Below are 23471 nucleotides of genomic sequence, written 5' to 3'. Positions count from 1 at the left end.
CCTTGAAAATGACTCATGAAGGAAATGCTCAAGTCAAGGAGACTAAAGCTCTAGCTTTAATCCAGAAGTATGAAGCCTTCAAGATGGAGGATGATGAAGACATTGAAAAGATGTTTTCAAGATTTCAAACTCTTACTGCTGGATTGAGAGTTCTTGACAAGGGATACACCAAGGCTGATCACGTAAAGAAGATCATCAGAAGCTTACCCAGAAGATGGGGTCCTATGGTGACTGCATTCAAGATTGCAAAGAATCTGAATGAAGTTTCTCTGGAAGAGCTTATCAGTGCCTTGAGAAGTCATGAAATAGAGCTGGACGCAAATGAGCCTCAAAAGAAAGGTAAGTCTATTGCATTAAAATCCAATATCAAGAAATGCACTAACGCTTTTCAGGCTAGAGAAGAAGATCCTGAAGAATCAAAATCTGAAGAAGAAGATGAACTGTCCCTGATCTCCAGAAGGCTAAATCAACTCTGGAAGACCAGGCAAAGGAAGTTCAGAGGCTTCAGAAGTTCAAAGAAATTTGAACGTGGAGAATCTTCTGATGATAGAAGATTTGACAAGAAGAAGGTCATGTGCTATGAATGCAATGAGCCTGGACACTACAAGAATGAATGTCCAAATCTTCAGAAGGAAAATCCCAAGAAGAAGTTTCATAAGAAGAAAAGTCTTATGGCAACCTGGGATGAGTCAGAAGATGATTCAGACTCTGAAGATGAGCAGGCTAACTGTGCGCTGATGGCGACAGAAGATGACGGATCAGAATCTACATCAGAATCAGATTCTGAAGAGGTATTTTCTGAACTTACTAGAGATGAGTTAGTTTCCGGTCTAACTGAACTACTGGAACTCAAGTCTCAGATTAGTCTCAAATACAAAAAGCTGAAAAAGCAATTTGAATTTGAAACAAAGAAGCTTGAGTTGGAGAATTCTGAATTAAAAGAAAAACTTTTAAAATTATCCAATAATGTTGGATCCCCTTCTGATTCAGAAAAATCCACTCCTAGTCTAAACCATATTCTGAAAGAATATGATTTAAGTTTCAGGAAGTTCTTATCTAGAAGTATTGGCAGAAGTCAGCTAGCTTCTATGATATATGCTGTGTCTGGAAACAAAAGAGTCGGCATTGGTTTTGAGGGTGAAACCCCATACAAACTTGAACCTGTTGATGAAATGAAAATCACATACAAGCCATTGTATGATCAGTTCAAGTATGGCCACTCCCATGATATTAGGCACACTTCACATGCTCAAAGTTTTCACATAACACACACCAAAAAGCATGTGACACAGCCTAGGAAATATCATGAAACTCACATTAAAAATTATCATGCTGTTCCTCCTATTGCTTACAATGTTAAACCCAAGTTCAATCAGAACTTGAGAAAATCTAACAAGAAAGGACCCAAGAAAATGTGGGTACCTAAGGATAAGATTATTCCTATTGCAGATATCCTTGACTGCAAAAAGGACAAAGCACAACATGTCATGGTACCTGGACTCTGGATGCTCGCGACACATGACAGGAAGAAGGTCTATGTTCCAAGACCTGGTGTTTAAGTCTGGAGGAGTAGTCAAGTTTGGAGGAGATCAGAAGGGCAAGATAATTGGCTCTGGAACTATAAAGTCTGGTAACTCTCCTTCCATTTCTAATGTACTTCTTGTGGAAGGATTAACACATAACCTTTTATCTATCAGTCAATTGAGTGACAATGGTTATGATATAATCTTTAATCAAGAGTCTTGCAAGGCTGTAAATCAGAAGGATGGCTCAATCCTATTTACAGGCAAGAGGAAGAACAACATTTATAAGACAGATCTGCAAGATCTTATGAGTCAGAAGGTGACTTGTCTTATGTCTGTTTCTGAAGAGCAGTGGGTCTGGCACAGAAGATTAGGTCATGCTAGTTTGAGAAAGATTTCTCAGATTAACAAACTGAATCTGGTCAGAGGACTCCCTAATCTGAAATTCAAATCAGATGCTCTTTGTGAAGCATGTCAGAAGGGCAAGTTCTCCAAACCTGCATTCAAGTCCAAGAATGTTGTTTCTACCTCAAGGCCATTAGAACTCTTGCACATTGATCTGTTTGGCCCAGTCAAAACAGCATCTGTCAGAGGGAAGAAATATGGATTAGTCATCGTAGATGATTATAGCCGCTGGACATGGGTAAAATTCTTGAAACACAAGGATGAGACTCATTCAGTGTTCTTTGATTTCTGCATTCAGATTCAATCTGAAAAAGAGTGTAAAATCATAAAGGTTAGAAGTGATCATGGTGGTGAATTTGAGAACAGATCCTTTGAAGAGTTCTTCAAAGAAAATGGTATTGCCCATGATTTCTCTTGTCCTAGAACTCCACAGCAAAATGGGGTTGTAGAACGAAAGAATAGGACTCTGCAAGAAATGGCCAGAACCATGATCAATGAAACCAATATGGCTAAGCATTTCTGGGCAGAAGCAATAAACACTGCTTGCTATATTCAGAATAGAATCTCTATCAGACCTATTCTAAATAAGACTCCTTATGAATTGTGGAAGAATAGAAAGCCCAACATTTCATATTTCCATCCTTTTGGATGTGTATGCTTTATTCTGAACACTAAAGATTATCTTGGTAAGTTTGATTCCAAAGCACAGAAATGTTTCCTTCTTGGATATTCTGAACGCTCAAAAGGCTACAGAGTATACAATACTGAAACATTGATTGTAGAAGAATCAATCAATATCAGGTTTGATGATAAGCTTGGTTCTGAAAAACCAAAGCAGTTTGATAATTTTGCAGATTGTGATATTGATATATCAGAAGTTGTTGAGCCAAGAAGCAACGCATCAGAAGCAGAGCTCCTCAGAAGCAAAGAACCTGAAGATCAAGTATCAGCTTCTCTGGAGGATCTAAGCATTTCCGAAGAACCATCCGTCAGAAGATCATCCAGACTCATCTCTGGTCATTCAGAAGATGTCATTCTTGGAAAGAAGGATGATCCAATTAGAACAAGAGCATTCCTTAAGAACAATGCAGATTGTCAATTAGGTCTTGTATCTTTGATCGAGCCAACTTCTGTTGATCATGCTCTAGAAGATCCAGACTGGATAATTGCTATGCAAGAAGAACTGAATCAGTTTACAAGGAATGATGTTTGGGATCTTGTTCCTAGACCAGATGGATTCAATATAATCGGCACAAATTGGGTCTTCAGAAACAAGCTCAGAATGAGAAGATGAGAAATTCTTACGTATGAGTATCCTTTGATATGAAATTTTTTTTAAGAAGTTCTGATAGAAATCAATTAGAAATTGTGATTCAGTTATTACTAACGTTTCAGTGTCTAAGTTGATTCAGAATCTCTATAAAAGCAAAACAGCTGTAACTGGCTATTCAGATGGTAAACACGTGTTCACTATTCCTGGACAAGCGTGCGTGCAGTTGAGGGGACGTCTACTTAGGTAACTGTGCAAATCACGTCTTTTGTCATTATTATCTCTCCTCATGTCACGTAACATTAAATGCTTTTCATCATTTACTCTCTTTCAGTTTTCTTTTTATACTCTTCAAACGTTTCTTTTCCCTCTCATATTTCTCTCTCTCTGCATTCGGTTTCTTTTTCGTCTCTCTCTTTTTTCATATCATAAACCCTAGCAGTTTCCAATATCTGAAAATTCATCATGAATCCATCGTCAAGCTCTGGGAATCAAGACAATGATAGGAAACAAAAGAGAAAGGCATCTGCTGAACCAGAAACCAAACCTAAAAGAGTTAGGATCTCCTATGACCCTCTCAAAGTGTATCAACCCCTTGACGGTTCCCCTCAATCACCCCCCTCTTCAAAGACCTCCACCACCTCTTCCTCCTCATTCATCCTCTCGGAACCACCTTCTTCACCATCTGATATCTCCTCTCCTTCAACCCTTCCATCAGATATTTCTTCATCTCTCTCATACCCTTTTCCCACCAGAACACCTAATCCCTATAGTGTTGTTCTTCCCGACTCAAGGTTCACTGTCAACCCTCCAACCCCTACCACTCAAACATATCTGGAGTTTTTACATGCTGATGTAAATGGCTGGTTGGAGATTCTAGGTGCTGCTCACCTTAATCATCTGGATGAGTATGCTACAAATAACCTTTGGAATACCTTTCGTCAGGATTTTCTGGATAAGGCTACAGACACTCAGAGAAGGATTATGTCTGAAGCTCCTGGTGTTCGTGGTCTCCGGTTGGAAGTTGGTGAGAGCAGCCATCACCATCTCATCAGGAACAGAAATGTTCTTGAAAGGAAGATACCAGCAGATGAGTTGGAAGAAGAAAATCTCTGCAGAGACATCGTGGTGTGGAGACCATGGTTTCCTGTGCTGACTGGAGATTTTCAGTGGCTGTTCAACTGGTTCAGAATGAACCCTTCTGAAAAAGCACCTCACATGGTCTTTCCAGTAGTGGTTTATCGTGCTGAAGTTGTTGGTCCTACTCCTCCAACAAACCTAGCAGCTATTCTTCAAGCATTGGAAGATGGAACTTCTGAGCTGCCTGAACCAGAATATGCTAAGGCTACTTCTGAGTCAGACTCAGATGAGGAAATGGAAGATGCACAAGCTGAAGATCTTCCAGAAGATCACCCTGCTGAGATTGCTGTCCCTCTGGGCAGAAATACTGGTGCTTCTTCTTCTGGTGAAACCTCAGCTCTGATGGAGACCATGGAAACTCTTCATCAGAATCAAGCTATGCTGGCTTCTCGTTTGGACGCGCAAGAAGCAGCCAATGCTGAGTTTCGTTCCTTCATGACAAGGCAAGCTACAAGCACTGATGGGATTCATGATGTTCTGGCGCGGATTTTGCGTAGGCTAGGATCTTAGTCTTTTGGTCTTTGTAGTTTCCTCTCCTTGTTGCATATGTTTTCCTGCATTCCGTTCTTGTAATCCTTTTTTGATTATCAATGAAAAAGTTTCTTTGCTTTTACATTCCAGTGACTCTATTTGTCGTTTTATGCATCTAATTCTTTTGAAATATTCTTTTTGATGTTATGACAAAAAGGGGGAGAAAGATAAATGATAAATGATTTGATTAAATCTATCAGTTGCTGGGTAAAGCTCCCACACATTCACTAACAAGAACTGCAAGTTCTATATGGTTTAAGTGTTTTGCAGGTATACTGAAGAGAATCTTCAAAGCAAACACAAGAAGCAAAACCATGGAAACTGAAGCAAGCTGAGTGCTGTCAAGCTTCAGAGATCAGAAGCAAGAAAGAAGAATGAATCAGAAGCACTGATAATAGAATTTGATCTATATTTGTCTATTTATTCTGACAAAATTCTATTTGCTCTGATACATATAATGTTATGGCTCTGATACATTATTTGCTCTGATACATTATTTCAGCCTATATGGCTCTGATTCATATAATGTGTTCAAACATACATTTTATGTTCTAACTCGTTCATGCTGACTTTTGTCGTTTAGTTTTTGTTCTGTAACATTTCAGGATGTAGAGATGCTCAGATGATGCTCTGGTACATTCAACAATGTTCTGATACAAATCTAGCATGAAGTGATGTTGGTAGAAATTCAAAGCTCTGAAGCTATCCGAGGGAAGCAGAAATCAGAGGCTGCGAATGTTCTAAAGATCCAGAAAACTCAAGTTCTGAAGCTGTCCTAAATGGAAGCAGAAATCAGAAGCTGTGAATGTTCAGAAGATCAAAGAAATTCAAGTTCTGAAGCTGTCCTGAATGGAAGCAGAAATCAGAAGCTGTGAATGTTCAGAAGATCAAAGAAATTCAAGTTCTGAAGCTGTCCTAGATGGAAGCAGGAATCAGAAGCTGTGAGTGTTCTAGGGATCTAAGGAAATTCTAGTTCTGAAGCTGTCCTAAGGAAGCAGAAGTCAGAAGCTATGAATTCTCTAAAGACAGAAGCTTATATGATCGTCTCTACCGAAATAATCAGGGAAGTCTTTTATTAAAATTCTTCGAATATTTATTTCAGGGGGAGATTATTTATCTCAGGGGGAGATTGTTAATCTCAGGGGGAGACATATTCATATGCTTATGCTATAGCTGTGTAATTTGTCTTTTGCCGTCTATTCTTTCTGATCGCAAATTCATATCATTTATATATGTTTTTGTCATCATCAAAAAGGGGGAGATTGTTAGAACAAGATTTGTTCTGATCAATTATCTTAGTTTTGATGATAACAATAATATGAATTTTGCTTAAGATAATATGGTACTCTAATCCAATGCAATTTCCCTTTCAGGAAATATATATAAAGAGTACGCATAATTCAGCGCTCAGAAGCTTTGTCTCAAAGGGTTCAGCATGCAACATCAGAACATGGTCTGGCAAGACATCAGAAGATGGTCGAAGCAGAATCAGAACATGGGTCTATGGAAGCATCAGAAGAACAAGAGATCAAAAGCACTGAAGCTCAGAAGATGGTATCACGCTCAGAAGCACTTCAAGGTCAGAAGATCAGAAGATGCTATGCACCAAGCTGTTTGACTCTGATGATATTCAAACGTTGTATTCACAAACATCAGATCAGAAGGAAGTACAAGTGGCAAGCTACGCTGACTGACAAAAGGAACGTTAAAAGCTACTAAAGGCTACGTCAGTAGACACAGCGTGAACAAGGCTCGAGGTAGTTGACAAAAGCGTATAACATTAAATGCGATGCTGTACGGAACACGCAAAGCATTAAATGCATTCAACGGTCATCTTCTCCAACGCCTATAAATATGAAGTTCTGATGAGAAGCAAGGTTAACGAATTCTACATCTATTCTGTGAATATCAACTTGCTGAAACTCTGTTCAAATCTAAACTCAGAATCTTCATCTTCATCAAAGCTCACTACATTGCTGTTGTAATATATTAGTGAGATTAAGCTTAAACGTTAAGAGAAATATCACAGTTGTGATTATCGCTTTTAAGAAGCATTTGTAAACTCTTAGAATTGATTACATTAAGTTGTAAGTAACTAGAGTGATCGTGTTGATCAGAATACTCTAGGAAGTCTTAGGAGTGAACTAAGCAGATTGTAACTAGAGTGATCGTGTTGATCAGTAGACTCTAGAAAAGTCTTAGAGGGTATCTAAGCAGTTGTTCCTGGAGTGATCAGTGTGTGATCAGAAGACTCTGGAAGACTTAGTTGCTGACTAAGTGGAAAACCATTGTAATCCGTGCGATTAGTGGATTAAATCCTCAGTTGAGGTAAATCATCTCTGCGGGGGTGGACTGGAGTAGTTTAGTTAACAACGAACCAGGATAAAAATAACTGTGCAATTTATTTTTATCTGTCAAGTTTTTAAAGCTACACTTATTCAAACCCCCCCTTTCTAAGTGTTTTTCTATCCTTCAGATTAGGTATGTTAAAGCTGACTAGTGGTATTCTTGATGGGATTAGAGAAGGTCAGGAAGCTGATGTTGAGTTGACCGATAAGTTGACTTTGAATTACCAAGGTAAAGGCGGTGAATTAAGATTCGACGAGAACGATATGATGAGGTTTAGTGAGCAGGTTTGTGTTCTTGATGTTTTTGAGCTTTGAAAGAATATTCTAGAAGAAAGATACCGCAATGAATTATTGGACTATGACGATGTTAATGAGTTAAGTGCAAACTCATAAAGGACACTATTATGTAGTAACGAAAATTTATGCTTAAATATGGTTGTCGGCTATCTATTGACAAATTGAGGACTTGATCACCCTTAATCTCTTGTTGATAGTAGGCGGAATCATATAAATAGAATGAATTTATTTTGTTACCTTAATGGTATAAGTGTAGCAACCTGCCCTAAGAATTAAAGATTAGAGTCGCCACCTATTCTACAAGGCGAATAGGAAACCTCGCGCAGTTAAGAGATCAGGGTAAGATACTATATTCAGATCGAGGGAAGGTGTTAGGCACCCTCAACCCTTTCCTATGATTTGCATTACAGGGTTAATATAAAGAAAGGTGACAGAAAGTTAATAGGGTAAATGGCAAAAATTATCAAAGTTAAAGACTTATGATTAAGGAACATAATCGGGACAAAATGAGATTTATGGGGGAGGGGACTCGCCTTGTTGCCAAGTGCCTACGTATCTCCTTATGGAGAATCAGAGTCAACGTAGTTCAGGGGACGGGTTGTACGCCCTTAAAGTTGAAATTTGATTTGAGATGGTTTGAAGGCTTTTGAGTAGCCTATCGTAGTTTTGAATGAGGATGAAAATCCTTATTTTGATATTGAGGTTTTAAAAGGTTTGAAAAGTGTTTTGAGGTTTGGGCGTACAACCCTGATTTAATTTTGCACTATTAACCGCAACGATCAATAGATTCGATCGCCATAGTTAACAGATTTGAAATTGTATCGTTACCAATTTTAATCAATTGATCTGATTATTACTAATAACGAATTAGGATATTTTTATGATTAATTTGTATCGTTACCCCTCGTAATCGATTGATTCGATTAAAAAGAATAACGAATTAGGATTAGAAAAAAGACGAGGTTAATCATCACAACTAATAAGATAGTTGCAACCATTTAACCAAATATAATTTAATTGCATTTTAATTAAATAGCATTTTAATTAAAATTATTGTTGCCCATAGCGATTAATCGGTTTAATCGGCACGAACAACAAATTGAAACTTTTAATATAAATATCATATAATAATTTATTTTAAAAAAACAATTATTATTATATTAATAAATATACTTAAAAGTATTTTAATTTAAACAAATAAATAATTAAAATTATTTAGTTTATTAGGGTTATGATTCAATAAGGTTGGCTTGAGGGTCCATAGTATGAGGGATCAGATCTGGGACGTTGGATTGAGGCTAATGGTGGTTCTAGGGTTCAGATGTGAGGGAGTATAGTGTTCTATGGAGGGTGCGCCCCACAGGATCAAGAAGGAAATATTTCAGAAAAAGAATGTTGGAGGGAGGGCTCGAACCTGTGACCCTCCACTCCCATAAGCGTTTCTCTACCAACCCAGCTACGCATGTTATGCGTTTATAACACGCAATCAATGAATAAAATAAAGTAACAACACATGAACAAAAACGCGCGCGCGAATTCAAAAACAACCAGTATGATGGTGCCACGCCATCATCTTCTCCATTTGACCTGCAACATTCAGCAAGGATAGCTACGAAATAGCTAGGCATTTTTCGTAGCAAACCAAAACCTACAAAAATAGCGAACACCATGTACCTGCACATAAACATTTCGCACCATTCCAAAACGCATCGTCCAAGCCACGCGATCTCAACCCTATCATATTTTCACCCTAATTTTACTCTAATCAGAAACCCCCAAATTTGCCTCAAGAACCCTAATCCCATCAACAATGGCAATCAGTATCAAATGCACCCAGAAATCCAATTAAATGCATAGGAACGTTCACAGCAATCATACAAACCCCAATATACAATCATAACTTCATGAGAATGCATGAATTACTCTAATCGAGCCAATTTTCAGTGTTACTTACCTCGGCTTATATGAGATTATTCTGGGGTTGTTGGTGTCGTGTGAGTATCCCAACAGCTTCAGAATGATCCAAGGAAACTACAGCAATGCTTGAATCCCTTTGAAACTCGTCCAATCTTTGAAACTGAATTCCACTTTCTTGAAGATTTTTTTTCTTGCACCCTTGCTTCTGATCCGAATTCTTCCAACCCTTATTCATGTGGTATGCCTTAGGTACTTATAGGCAACAAGTTAGGTCACAAATTATAGCCCAAAGATCTTTGAATCCCCTCTTGCCAATATTTGGAAATTTGATTTGATTCTTGAATGATAAGTTTCTTATTTTGGCCAAAATTGTATCAATCTCCTTCCAATCATTTAATCACGAAAATATATTGTATTTAGTCATTAATATTGATTGGAATCAATATATATGCACCTTTTTAACAAAATATTTGATTTCCTACTTAATTAAATCATTAAAAATCAATTTTAAATGAAACAAAATTGTGTAAAATCAAATAAAATAATATAATTCGTGGCATATGCTTTGGATAACTTGTGGGCCAAGTTTAAGTCATAAAAATGTAAGCCCATTTGCAAGAAATCCAATTTGAACCTCTTTTAGTTCACATTTTGCCTTCGAAAATCACCCAACTTTGATCAATCATATCTCACTCAATTTTTAAGCTATGAGGGAGTTCTAGGACTTTTTGGAAACCTCAAGATGTCCTCTACAAGCCACGTTGGAACATATTTTTCATTTGGAGCTTTTATCTTGATCATATCCTCTTTGACAAAAAACTGCTTTTGGAGGATGCCTGAAAATGACCTGTAATCTTTTGCATTGTATCTCTCAAATGGATCATTTCTAGCCCTGGCTTGTGAGAGATAAAGTTGTAGGGAATCCAATTTCCTTCAAAATAGGCCTTGAGTGGGGGATTTTTGATGTTCCATGTGAAAGTTATGCCCAGTCAAAGTTGAGTTGACTTTCTCCTAAGAAACCCTAATTTGAACCTTTTTGTATTTGTTCATCTCTGAGTTTCTATTAATGGAATCATGATCAATCTTTGATCAAATGATGGTTATGCACCTCTATACTTGATTTTTGACCAATGATCATAGGTTTGAATCATGCTTTGATTGTAGTTGACCTTCAGGTTTGAATCAGTTGATTGTGGATCTTGGGATTGTTTGGGCCAGGCTTTGGAATTGAATCTTGAACTTTAAATTATTGTAAATGGAATATGGAAGGCAAATTTTGGGGTATGACAATAAGATGCGATGGATACTAAGCCGTAAAGAATAAATCACTCACCATGTTGTGTGAACTTATGAAGAAGTGAATATGAAAGAGTGCAATATATTGGATGATGACCTAAGACGGGTAATCAGAGTCGCGCAGGGAAATTGTGATGTGGAGTTGTGTTGTGAGTACTACTCGTGGACAGTGAGGAATTAATATGTCGGGAGCCTACGTAGAGAACATGTATTAATCTGTATGTTGGATTTAGAATCTAGTGGATGTGAAGATATTGTGCCGGGGAATTAGAACTCTTTTGAATAATTTCCGAGATGATGAACATGTTATTATGGTTGTACGTGGTTGACGAGTGTAGATGTTGTTGATTGGCTGTATTTTTTGGTAAAACCTATTGTGGTTCCATCTTGTCAAAACTGATGTCATGACATGCATTCTGTTGGTATGAAGTGTTTCCTTTTACAGGCCTGTGGCTGATGTCAAGGCCGATGTCATGACATTCGCATCTGGTCGTTATTTTCTATTACTTCGTATGATAAGACCTGATGCGCTATATTTGGTAATAATGGATTCTGATCTGTTTAAGGACAAATTTGATGTTTTCTATTTATCAGTTTTCTTGTGTTGAAGATCTGGGGTTTTTTGGGCAAAAACTATTCTATGGATTCAGGCCCAGCTGCTGTTTTATTGAAGACTATTTATCCCTCGCTAGGGCTAATGCTGCCGTCAGGGTTTTTGGTGTTGAGAAATATTTGAAGTTCTTGTGAGTTTAGTTTTCTTGTACTAGATTTCTTGTAAGCCAAACAATCATCATGATGATTGTCTTGGTCTAGGTGTGTTTGGTTTGTGTTGTAAGAGGTACTCGAAGCTTCTAAGCAAGAGTACTATTGTTCTTGATCAAAGCTTTTAAGCAAGATCAAGGTGTGTCCTTGAAGAGTGTCTTCGTCTGTTATTATTTTGTTTGTAAGTGTTCATCACTGCTGTGATTGAGGGGGAGTGAGTAGGATCTCTGATCTAGTATTTAGATTGAAGTTGCATTGGGTAGATATTAAGTGAAAGGCGTAATATTGAGTTGTATTACCTTGAATTAATATTGCTTATAGTGGACTTCCTCCCTGGCTTGGTAGCCCCCAGATGTAGGTTTGTTAGAACCGAACTGGGTTAACAATTATCTTGTGTTATTTTCTTCTCTGCTTGTACTTTGTTCATCTGTTTGAAAAAGATACAGATAGTGATGTCGTGACATCCTGTAAGACATCACGTGTCTGAGTCCAGAATTTCAATTGGCATCAGAGCAGGCACCCTGCCTGTTTTTACTGGGTGAGATCTAGGGAAAGTATTTTCTGGTTTGATGGACAAAGAAGGTGGTGGATTCATAATGAGACCACCCATTCTGGATGGCTCTAATTATGATTATTGGAAACCCCTCATGGTGGCTTTTCTGAAATCCGTGAACAGCAAAGCTTGGAGAGCTGTGAACAAAGGATGGGAACATCCTGTTAATACTGATGAAGATGGCAACAAAACTCTTAAACCAGAGGAAGATTGGGACAAAGATGAAGAGGCATTGGCTCTTGGCAACTCAAAAGCCCTAAATGCCCTATTCAATGGAATAGACAAAAATATATTCAGACTGGTTCATCACTGTGAACTAGCCAAAGATGTCTGGGATATCCTCAAGACTACTCATGAGGGCACCTCCAAAGTGAAGATGTCAAGGCTTCAACTGCTAACTACAAAATTTGAAAATCTAAGGATGAGGGACGATGAAAGCATTAAGGATTTTTATATGAACTTACTCGATATTGCTAATACCTCAGGAGCTTTGGGAGAAAAAATGTCTGATGAAAAGTTGGTGAGGAAAATCCTTAGATCCCTACCTAAGAGATTTGATATGAAAGTCACAGCTATAGAAGAAGCACAGGATATCAGAAATATGAAGGTAGAAGAGTTAATTGGATCTCTTCAAACCTTTGAGATGGGAATGAATGAAAACTCTGAAAAGAAAAACAAAAGCATAGCCTTTGTATCCAACTCTCAAGAGGAAAGTAGAGAAGAGAATCTATCTGATTCTATAGCCATGCTTGGCAAGCAATTCAACAAAATTATAAGAAGTATGGATCAGAAGCCAAGATCGAATGTCAAGAACATCTCATCTGACATCAGTAGATCCTATAACTCTGGGAGAGGAGATAAATCAGAAGAAAAATACAATCACAGTAAAGGGATTCAATGTCATGAATGTGAAGGGTATGGACATATTAAAGCTGAATGCCCTACCTATCTCAAGAAACAAAAGAAAGGACTGTCAGTATCCTGGTCTGATGAAGATTCTGAGAGTGATTTTGAAGAAGAATCAGCCAAACATGTCACAGCTCTAACTGGAATTTACAACTCTGATGAAGACTCTAGTGAAGATGAGCTATCCTTTGAAGAACTGGCTGCATCCTACAGAAAGCTCTGTATCAGGAGTGCTGAAGTGTGTCAACAAGGTGAAAAGCAGAAGAAATACATAGCCCAGTTGGAGGCTGATAACAAAGAACTCAATGCAACCATATCTGAACTGAATGATGAAATTATCCTGTTACAATCCAAACTTGATCAGATGACTAAATCAGTAAAAATGTTGAACAATGGCACAGATATGCTGGAGGAGATCTTGCAGGTGGGAAAAAGTTCAAGAGACATGACTGGCATAGGATTCGTTAGTACAAAGAAATATGTCCAAGATAGTAGCAGAACTAAACCTGAAGCTGAGATGTCAAAGCCAATGTCAAAACATGTGACTCTACATCACGAGAAAGGTGGAATGAAGAGAAAGTTTCAAAGATGGAGATGTCATTACTGTGGAAGATTTGGACACATTAAGCCATTTTGTTTCAGACTATATGGATATCCTGATCAAGCTTCTTCATACAAACCTAAGCAGACCATGCCCATCCAGAAGCAACAATGGAAACCTAAAAGTATGGCTCTAATTGCTCACACATCTCTTAGTGTTTCAGCCAAAGAAGACTGGTATTTTGATAGCGGATGCTCCAGACACATGACTGGACTCAAGGATCTGTTTGTTGATATCAAAAGTCATTCCACTAGCTATGTAACCTTTGGTGATGGAGCTAAAGGAGAAATCAAAGGAGTTGGAAAATTAGACTGTTCAGGAGTGCCAAACTTAGAAGATGTTCTGTTGGTCAAAGACCTGAATGCTAATCTTATAAGCATCAGTCAACTGTGTGACCAAGGATATCAAGTCAACTTCACTAAAGATGAGTGTGTGGTTACTAATGAAGAAAAGGAAGTAGTAATGAGGGGTGTCAGATCCAAAAATAACTGTTTTTTGTGGGTATCTCAGGAATCCAGTCATTCTACTATATGCTCTAAACCTGTTTGGATGAAACAAATGGAAACAGAATACAATGTCACACACGATGTCATGACATTATATTGTGACAACTTAGATGCCATCAACACTTCAAATAATTTCATTCAGCACAGCAGTCCCAAGCATATCAATAGTGTACACCACTACATCAGAAATCTTGTTAAAGACAAAGCAATTGACTTGGAACATGTTGCTTCAGATCTTCAACTTGCTGACAGTTTTACAAATGTCTTAGATGCAAATAAGTGTGTAAACCTAAGAAACAAGTTAGACATCTGTACTTGTAAAAGATTATGGCAATTAATTGTGAGTGGGGCCAGCACTATTTCTCTCTCCAAATCTTGGATATCATTACACATTAAAGTGTATTTTCCCCCCTTTTTGCAAGTTACACAAACGGTTTTCATTCCTTCAAAGCTTCTTCTCCACACTCATTCTTTCTCTCTGTGTTTCTTCATTCATCACGCTCCACCCAGTTCCTCATCTTCTCCCACCATGTCTCAGAGTCCTTCCTCAAAGAAACCTACTCCGATTTCTGAAACAGCATCAGGTTCTAGGGCACCAAATGTTGTGAGCAATCAAGATGTGGTACTGGATGTCGTGCCATTGAACTCTGTCCCTTCTTCCGATTCTGCTCGCAGTCATCCAAGAAAGATGCATGCAAGAAAGTCTACCGGAGGATCTGTCCCAGAAACTTTTCCTGTCCAGGGTAGAGAAGGCTCGACATATGTTCATAATGCAATTGCAAACATTGTCACCAGAATCTTGAATGAAGGACACAAGGTCGAAGGAATTTCTGTTCCTCTAGCCCAAATGCCCGCTTCAGATGATGATCAAGGTGAGCATGATGAGGTAAGCAAAGATCAAGAAAATGTTGAGACTTCTGCTAGTAATGATAGGACATTTGCTGATAATGATGAGACGCATGTTGTTAAAGATGTTGAGACACCTGCTGGAAATGATAAGACCCCTGCTGCCAAAGATGTTGAAACAACCGAGGCTGTCAATGCTGAACCTGAGAAAGATGAAGAGGTTCCTGTTGTTCCTGCTGAGAAAGATGAAAACCCTAAAGTACATGATGTAGTGGATCTTGATGATCTTGAGGATCCTATTGATATTGCTGATGATGACCTCATTTCCAGCATCTCCAACAGGGTTAAGGCTCGTAAAGGAAAGCAAGTCTGTGATCAACAATTTCTCAAGCCACAGGTTGCTCCCCTGAAGACTGCTGCTAAAGAAAGGGTGAAGAGAGTTTCCACTGAACCTGCAAAGTCTGAAAGCAAAGTTACTATGAAGAAGAGAAAGGAAAGAAGTGTTTCTGCCACAGAAGATGATGTCCTAAGTGATGTCCCTGACATCCCTTCCAAGAAGAAGATTGCTGTCACAAAATCCTCCACAAAGGTTCGTGATGTCCCTTTGGATAATATTTACTTGCACTATGCATCAAATGCTATCCAGTGGAAGTTTGTTTATCAAAGAAGGTTGGCTCTAGAGAGAGAACTAGCAAATGATGCTCTGGAATGTCAAGAGATCATGAAGCTCATCAAGGATGCAGGTTTGATGAAAACTGTTTCTCATTTTTCAAAATGTTATGAAATGCTTGTGAAGGAATTTATTGTGAATCTGTCTCAAGATTGTGGTAATGGCACAACTGATGATTTCCATAAGGTGTATGTTAGAAGAAAGTGTATAGATTTTTCTCCTGCTGTTATCAACTTATATCTAGGAAGAGATGGTAAAGCTCAACCTGAGCTTGAGGTGACTGACAATGAGGTCTGCAAGGAAATCACTGGTGGTACGGTTAAGAGGTGGCCTATTAAGAGCAAACTGTCTGTTAGTTCTCTTAATGGCAGGTATGCATTGCTGCACAAAATTGGTGCTGCTAACTGGGTACCTACCAATCACACTTCCACTATTGCTGTTGGCCTAGGAAGATTCATATATGCTGTGGGAACCAAGACAAAATTCGACTATGGCTCTTACATATTTGATCAAACCATGAGGCATGCTGGTACCTCTGCTACCAAGCTTCCCATTGCCTTCCCATCTCTGATATGTGGAATCATCCTCAAGCAACACCCAGGAATTCTGAAAAGTAAAGATACTGTGTGCAAGAGGGAGACTGCTCTGTCCTTTCACTACAAGCTGCTGCAGAGATCTGATGACAAGACATCTGCTGGGACATCTCAACCCAGAAAATCTGTGACCAAAGCTCTCCTTATTGCTGAGTTAAAAGAGACGTGTCAAGAGCTGGAGAACAGGAAGCTGAAACTTGAAAATCTCATCCACAGTCTTGAGCAGTCTACAGATGATGATCTTGTTGGTGACAAGAATGGTGCCAATATGGATGAAGACCAAGAGGCTGAGGCAGAAGCTGAGGATGCTGAGGCTGAGAGTGCTGAGAGTGAGAGTAGTGATGCTGCTGAAGAGACTAGTAGCTCCAGTGATGACAATTCTGATGGGTCAAGTGATGAAGACAGTGATGGGGCTGATGATTAGATCTGTTTTGGCTCCTTTTTGTGGCTAAAAAGGGGGAGTAGTGGCTGTAGTGGTTAGTAGAGGTTATTTTGGTTATTTTGGATATTTGGGACTATGGCCCTCTGTGTTTTTTTGGTATTCTCTGTGACAATGACAATTGGTCTCTGTAATAGCTGATTAAGTAGATGTTTTCTGGTTTTCTGGTGATTAATCAAGTTGCTCTTGTTGTTGACAGAATTTATTTTTCTGTTGATTGCTGTTGTGTGTGCTCTGGTTTCTGTTTGACGACTATTAGAGTTTTAGCCAAAAAATGTGCCAAAGGGGGAGTTTGTAGATGTTGTTGATTGGCTGTATTTTTTGGTAAAACCTATTGTGGTTCCATCTTGTCAAAACTGATGTCATGACATGCATTCTGTTGGTATGAAGTGTTTCCTTTTACAGGCCTGTGGCTGATGTCAAGGCCGATGTCATGACATTCGCATCTGGTCGTTATTTTCTATTACTTCGTATGATAAGACCTGATGCGCTATATTTGGTAATAATGGATTCTGATCTGTTTAAGGACAAATTTGATGTTTTCTATTTATCAGTTTTCTTGTGTTGAAGATCTGGGGTTTTTTGGGCAAAAACTATTCTATGGATTCAGGCCCAGCTGCTGTTTTATTGAAGACTATTTATCCCTCGCTAGGGCTAATGCTGCCGTCAGGGTTTTTGGTGTTGAGAAATATTTGAAGTTCTTGTGAGTTTAGTTTTCTTGTACTAGATTTCTTGTAAGCCAAACAATCATCATGATGATTGTCTTGGTCTAGGTGTGTTTGGTTTGTGTTGTAAGAGGTACTCGAAGCTTCTAAGCAAGAGTACTATTGTTCTTGATCAAAGCTTTTAAGCAAGATCAAGGTGTGTCCTTGAAGAGTGTCTTCGTCTGTTATTATTTTGTTTGTAAGTGTTCATCACTGCTGTGATTGAGGGGGAGTGAGTAGGATCTCTGATCTAGTATTTAGATTGAAGTTGCATTGGGTAGATATTAAGTGAAAGGCGTAATATTGAGTTGTATTACCTTGAATTAATATTGCTTATAGTGGACTTCCTCCCTGGCTTGGTAGCCCCCAGATGTAGGTTTGTTAGAACCGAACTGGGTTAACAATTATCTTGTGTTATTTTCTTCTCTGCTTGTACTTTGTTCATCTGTTTGAAAAAGATACAGATAGTGATGTCGTGACATCCTGTAAGACATCACGTGTCTGAGTCCAGAATTTCAACGAGTATGCATTCGGCGAAGTTAAGACGATGAGTTGATACTATATAATGCTATAATAATTTTGTGCTGTTGAAAGGTGTTATTGTAGATTTCCAGATGTAATGAGGAATTATACTCTATGAAGGACGAAGTTGATTTAATCCTTAGAGAAGGGCGAGACTCAGTTCGAGCTATTTTGTAAGTAATGGTATATTGAGGCTGATGAGTGTGATTATGACTACTCATGTGTACTCGTTCCGATGATTGGAATGTCTTAATAGATGTAGTAACTCAGGAATTTGTTGTTGAATGAGTATAAGTATTGCTAAGTGGTAAATTAGTACCATGTATGATAAAGGAGGATTTTAAACAAATGAGTAAAGAGAGTTGGAATTGGGCAAAACTAAGAAATCTAATTGGGAATGATGATTGTAATGAGTAATAAGGATAGTGCAGCAAAAGCGGAATGTAACGTGTTGGATAATTGCTGGTGTGACTTGAGAGGAGTCAGATAGTTGAAATTCAATGATAGAGGAATATTGTTATCGAGTTTCTTGAAGGAAACAGTTAGTGAAAAGTATAAGTATTATTTTATCGCTCAGATGGAAAAGTGTACCTAAGGTTGGTAAGTTCGGTAGATGGTATCCATTACTGCAGTGTGGATCGGTCGTGATCATACCATGGATTGAGTAATTATATTATTCAGTTATTGGGCGTATTGTATGGGCCGGACCTCGACGTTTTATTATCGTTAACCTTTTAGAGATATAGCGAGTGGTACGCCTTTAGGTGGTCGAATGCGACGTAAAAGCTGAGATTGAATGCACGAGACATGCTTATGTTGGTTATGTCAGATGAATCTTGAGGATCGACTAGGGAAATGTTACCTAGGAACTGGAGAGTCAGATGAAGGACTCCTATCCGAGACTTTTCACTTGAAGTATGTTTTCGAGGACGAAAACTCTTTTAGTGGGGGAGAGTTGTAACACCCCATATTTTCTAATTTTAATTTAATCAGAAATTAAATTATTATTTGGAATTAATTGGTATTTTCGTTGAACTAATTGGGAGAATTATTGAGTATTGGTCTTTGGGCCAAGTGGAGTATTTAGTAATGAGGGGGTGTTAAGTGTTGAGCCCATTACTAAATTATGCCATGTTTTAATAAAACAAGTAAATAAGAGAAAATTAAGAAATAGAGAAGGAAAACCTAAGAGGGAGAGAAGGAGAATTCATGGATAAGAGGGATTTTCGTATTCATGGTGCAACCCTCACAAAATGGGTCATAACTCTCTGCTCGTAGCTCCAAATCAGGGAAGTTCTCGGTGAGGGAGATAAGCGAGTTTGAAGATTGGAGATCCTTGCTGAAAGTGATGAAAAGAGGCTTACGGGTTTGATGGAGAAGAAGGAGAAAAATTCATATTCTTGGCTAAGGTAAGGGGGGACTCTTCCGGTTAATTTCTATTATGTGACTATGGGTAATAGGATGAATTAACGTATGATTCGATTCGATTGGGTATATTGGGATTTGATATTGTTAGGTATGTTATGATTTGGGATAATTGATGAATTGTATAGATTGTTGGTTATTGATGTGTTGTTTTGATGTATAATGATGTGTGATGAGAAATTCGATGTTTGTATGCCTGTATGTGATGCCTGGAATCGTTTTTGGGGGAAAAGAATGTGAAATCGTAAGGTCTGTCGCAGACTTGGGGTTTGCTGAAATCGCAGGTCCGCTGAGCAGAGGGGGTCCGCTGAGCGGAGGTCCCAACGTAGTTCGCTCCTGTTTGACGTCGCTTGAGGTCCGCTGAGCGGGGGTCTGAAGGATTTCGCTTCTGCCTTGCTCCGCTGAGCGAACCTTGCTGTGTGTGAATTTTCCCAAACTTCAAAATAACGTATCTTTTGATCCGTGAATCATTTCTTAGTGCCGTTTTGGGCGTTGTGCAAGTAATTAAATGTTTTATATGATGAATGATGAATATTGGTATTAGCCAACTTTATTTCTTTAAAAACTCGATTTAATTACTTGATGAGAATTGAACATTGTGTGCATATGAGATAGGTGTGACAATGTGTTTGATGTGATGATGAATTAGTTGTGATTTGTTATTATGATTGTGATGGATGCATGACTATTTGAATGATGTTGAAAACATGTACATACTTATTCGGTGATGTGGTGTTGAGATGAGTTGTTCATTGTGATTCGGTGTATTTTAAGTATGTTATATGTGTTTCATTCATTCATATGCATTGATGTTGGATCCCGGTGATGTTTGGATCGTTGGTGGACATATTTCCCATTGTGTGGAAATTGTGTCGGTGGGTCGTATCTCGATGAGGCATAGATCGGTTAGGTGGATTGATTCCACAGTTTATTGGTACCACATGCATAGTGTCATTTGTGTCATATGCATTTTGTCATAACATGATTGTATGGATTTCTGTGTTTTGTGTTGTAATCTATTATTGTGTGAATTGATGAATAATAGATGTGAACCTGAATATATGACAAATTGGGTGAATGATATATTATGATGTTTTGTTGCTTATGAATGCATAACAATGATTAATTGAGAATGAGACTCACCCTTACTTGTTGACAATTTTCAGATCGAGGAGTAGCGGCATTAGTGCTCGGTGAGGATGACTCGTAGAGTTTATCCGTTGTTTTGGGTCGTGTCGGTCATGCTCTGATCTTGTAACACTGGGGGACGATAGTTATAGAGATTTATGAGAATTCTCTATTTTATTTGGTGTTGGATTATGTTTCCATTTGGTTATGTTGATGATGTTTCTTATTCCGCTGTGATAAACATAATTGTGTTTTTGGTAAATCGTTTCCTAATAAAGCATGACTTGACCTTAGTTGATTTAATTATTTTAAATAATTGTGGCACCCTTGTGCATATGTTTTTACTCTGATATATTTATTTAAATTTCCGCAGGGGTTAGAAGGGTGTTACAACCTCTGTCTCAACCCTCACCATACTCTCTATCCACTATTGAAGGAGCTTCAATATTTTAAGCTCCATTCAATCGAGCTCAACCTCTACAACCTCACTCCACATCTTCCCTCTTCATCATAACCAATCCCCACGAAAACAAAAAAAAAAGGAATAAAGAAGAATAGAAGAAGAAGCAAGACGAAGCGGAAGTCATTCAAAGCGCAAGAAACGGAAATACCTAAATCGAAAATCTTCATCTCGCTCCGCGTTTATTTTGCATCTCCATCGTACATCAAAAGCTTCGAATCCCCCTCTGGCTTTCTCTTCTACTAGCATCTTCAATATCAACAACAACCGGAGAAAGCCCCGTCTCCGTTGGTAGGTGGTTCCATCTTCTCCGTTTTTCTTCTTGAAATCCGGATGCCTTTATACCAATTTCCATATGATTGTGTTGCTTGATCTTTGTGGTTAATTTGTGACTTGTAATTGCATGTTCCCTTAGAGTGTGTTTGGATGAAGCATTTTAATGAGGTAATGTAATGTTTTAAGGGAATTTAAAATGATTTGCACAAAATTTATTATTTGGATACAAAAATGAAGAATTGTTAAAATGATGGAAATCTATGGAGTATTTTATCTAAGTTAAATCTAATCTATTTGAAATGACACCAAAAACCAAAGAATTTGAAATTCCTCTCATAGTCCATATAATGTATTTGTTACTATTATTTCTTCAAATTTTGCAAATTGGTCCTTATATTTTCCAAAATTATAAAATTAACCCCCAAAAATTGCAAATTGGTCCTTAATAATTTTAAATTTTACAATTTGGTCCTTTAAATTTTTAAAAATTGCACATTGGTTCCTACTTTTCAATTTTGTATTTGGTCCAAAAAAATTTAATTTTATAAAAAATGACCCCAAAATTTTAACAATGAATTATCTTAATACTTCATCAAACAAAATAATTTAAAAATGAATGGATTTCAATTGAATCATTTAAATTACTTTGAATTTTAAATTCCTTTAAAATTTCCAATTACCTCATCGAAACACACTCTTAGGTAATTTTAGGTCAATTAAATTGAGCATTTTGCTTGATTAAATTAGACTATAATATAGCTTTTTAGGTCTTTAGCCAAAGCCTTTAACATGTCCACAATAGGCGTAGTTTCTCTTCCCAAAACCCTATAATCATTAGGTTAGAATTAACATGACAACATTAGGATAGAAATTCCCTTCCCGGTTTCTTTTTCTTTTCAACTTCAAAAATACTTAATAAATACTCAAATTAATTTCCTTAAAAAATACACAATAAAACACGTAAAACACCTAATAAAGGTTGAAACTTCATAAAAAAGGAGGAGAAGCTCAAGTCTCGCTTACTTAAGAGAGTCACTTGAGATTATTCTTCCAACCACAAAAAACACTCAACAAAGAGAAGTTCAAGTCTCTCTTGCTTAAGGGAGTCACTTGAAATTATTTTTCCAACCAAAATAATCCTTTCTCTTCTCTCTCGCCTTCAGGGCTTTCTTTCCCTTAATCGGACATGTTACTTCCTTTCGATCGCAAACAGGTAACGCTTAAGACTCCACTCAGCGAGAAGTTATTCTAACGCTAGAATGCGAACGTAACATCGTTCACTAAAAAACACAAACAAACAGAAATAAATTGAGCCGAACTACGACGCTGTGATTCCTCAAAAGGGATACGTAGGCATTAAGTCGCGGGGCTTGAACGAGCACGATTTTGTAAATATTCCTTCTTTTCCCCGTATTTTCTTTTCTCTCTTTTACTGCATTCCCTTAGCAAGTTAGCATTAGTAAACGCACCCTTTGATTAGAAATAAACAAAAGCGGATCTCGTCGAATACGACGGATGTGAGGGGTGCTAATACCTTCCCCTCGTGTAACCGACTCTCGTACCCTTTTCTCTGGTCATAAGACCTTGTTCTTGTTGTTGTGAGGTTTGTTGATATTCCTTTCTCTTCGTGAGATAAATATATTAGTGACGACTCTGTTATTTTTTCGCGGTAGCGACATGTATGTATTGAGTGTTTATCATAGAATTTTTTTGATTTTTTGGGTTTTATTACAATATTTTATTTATTCCAATTAATATTTATGAAAAAAATTAGACCTTTTAAAATTTGGAACGTGGGACCTATGTTGTAGCACTTCCAGCACCATGTATTGAATGGACTCTGATTAGCAATGAAATGAACTTTAAAATTTCTAACCATTTTTCATTTTATTCTTGTCTCCCGACTAAATTTGACATAATGCTCTTTCTGTTAAATAATAGTTTTTCGCTCCTTATGATTATTTTAGTTTCTTGGTTAGTCAGACACATAAAAGGTATGACGTGGTGCTTTAGGGATTCGTTAGGATTTAGAAGAACTGTGCATTTTTTAAAATGATAGTGTTATGTTAGCAACTTCTTCATAATAGGTTGTCGACTAAGCTAAGGTGTCGGATTGTGTTGAAAGGTGGTGAAGGGGAGGGGTGTGGTGGGCAGGTGGTTTTACTGGTTGAGTTTTAATTTTTACATTAAGATTCTATGCACAGAAAATAAACATGTGCCAAAAAGGTATTTAATTCTCCAAAGTAACATGCATTTTTGCGACAATAACCATGTCATTATCTTCATGAGATTGCACAATATCAAAAACTCAAATTTACATACAATAATCAAAGCCACTTCAATCAACATAGCA

General features: G+C 37.7%; 1 protein-coding gene across 1 annotated transcript; it reads left to right on the top strand.

The window, feature by feature from the left end:
• The first annotated feature begins 14584 nt into the window (after window positions 1-14584).
• On the top strand, window positions 14585-16588 carry LOC131638147 (uncharacterized). Its single transcript, XM_058908696.1, has one exon. The coding sequence runs from the start codon at window positions 14585-14587 to the stop codon at window positions 16586-16588; it is 2004 nt and encodes a 667-aa protein (XP_058764679.1).
• Window positions 16589-23471: the final 6883 nt, after the last annotated feature.

This window comes from Vicia villosa, unplaced genomic scaffold, assembly GCF_029867415.1.
Source record: "Vicia villosa cultivar HV-30 ecotype Madison, WI unplaced genomic scaffold, Vvil1.0 ctg.002187F_1_1, whole genome shotgun sequence".
Lineage (NCBI taxonomy): Eukaryota > Viridiplantae > Streptophyta > Magnoliopsida > Fabales > Fabaceae > Vicia > Vicia villosa.
This window is presented reverse-complemented; position numbering and strand designations above follow the sequence as displayed.

Bases quoted from the DNA above. Each gene is read 5' to 3' on its own strand.
- LOC131638147 (XM_058908696.1), top strand. From the start codon at position 14,585: ATGTCTCAGAGTCCTTCCTCAAAGAAACCTACTCCGATTTCTGAAACA.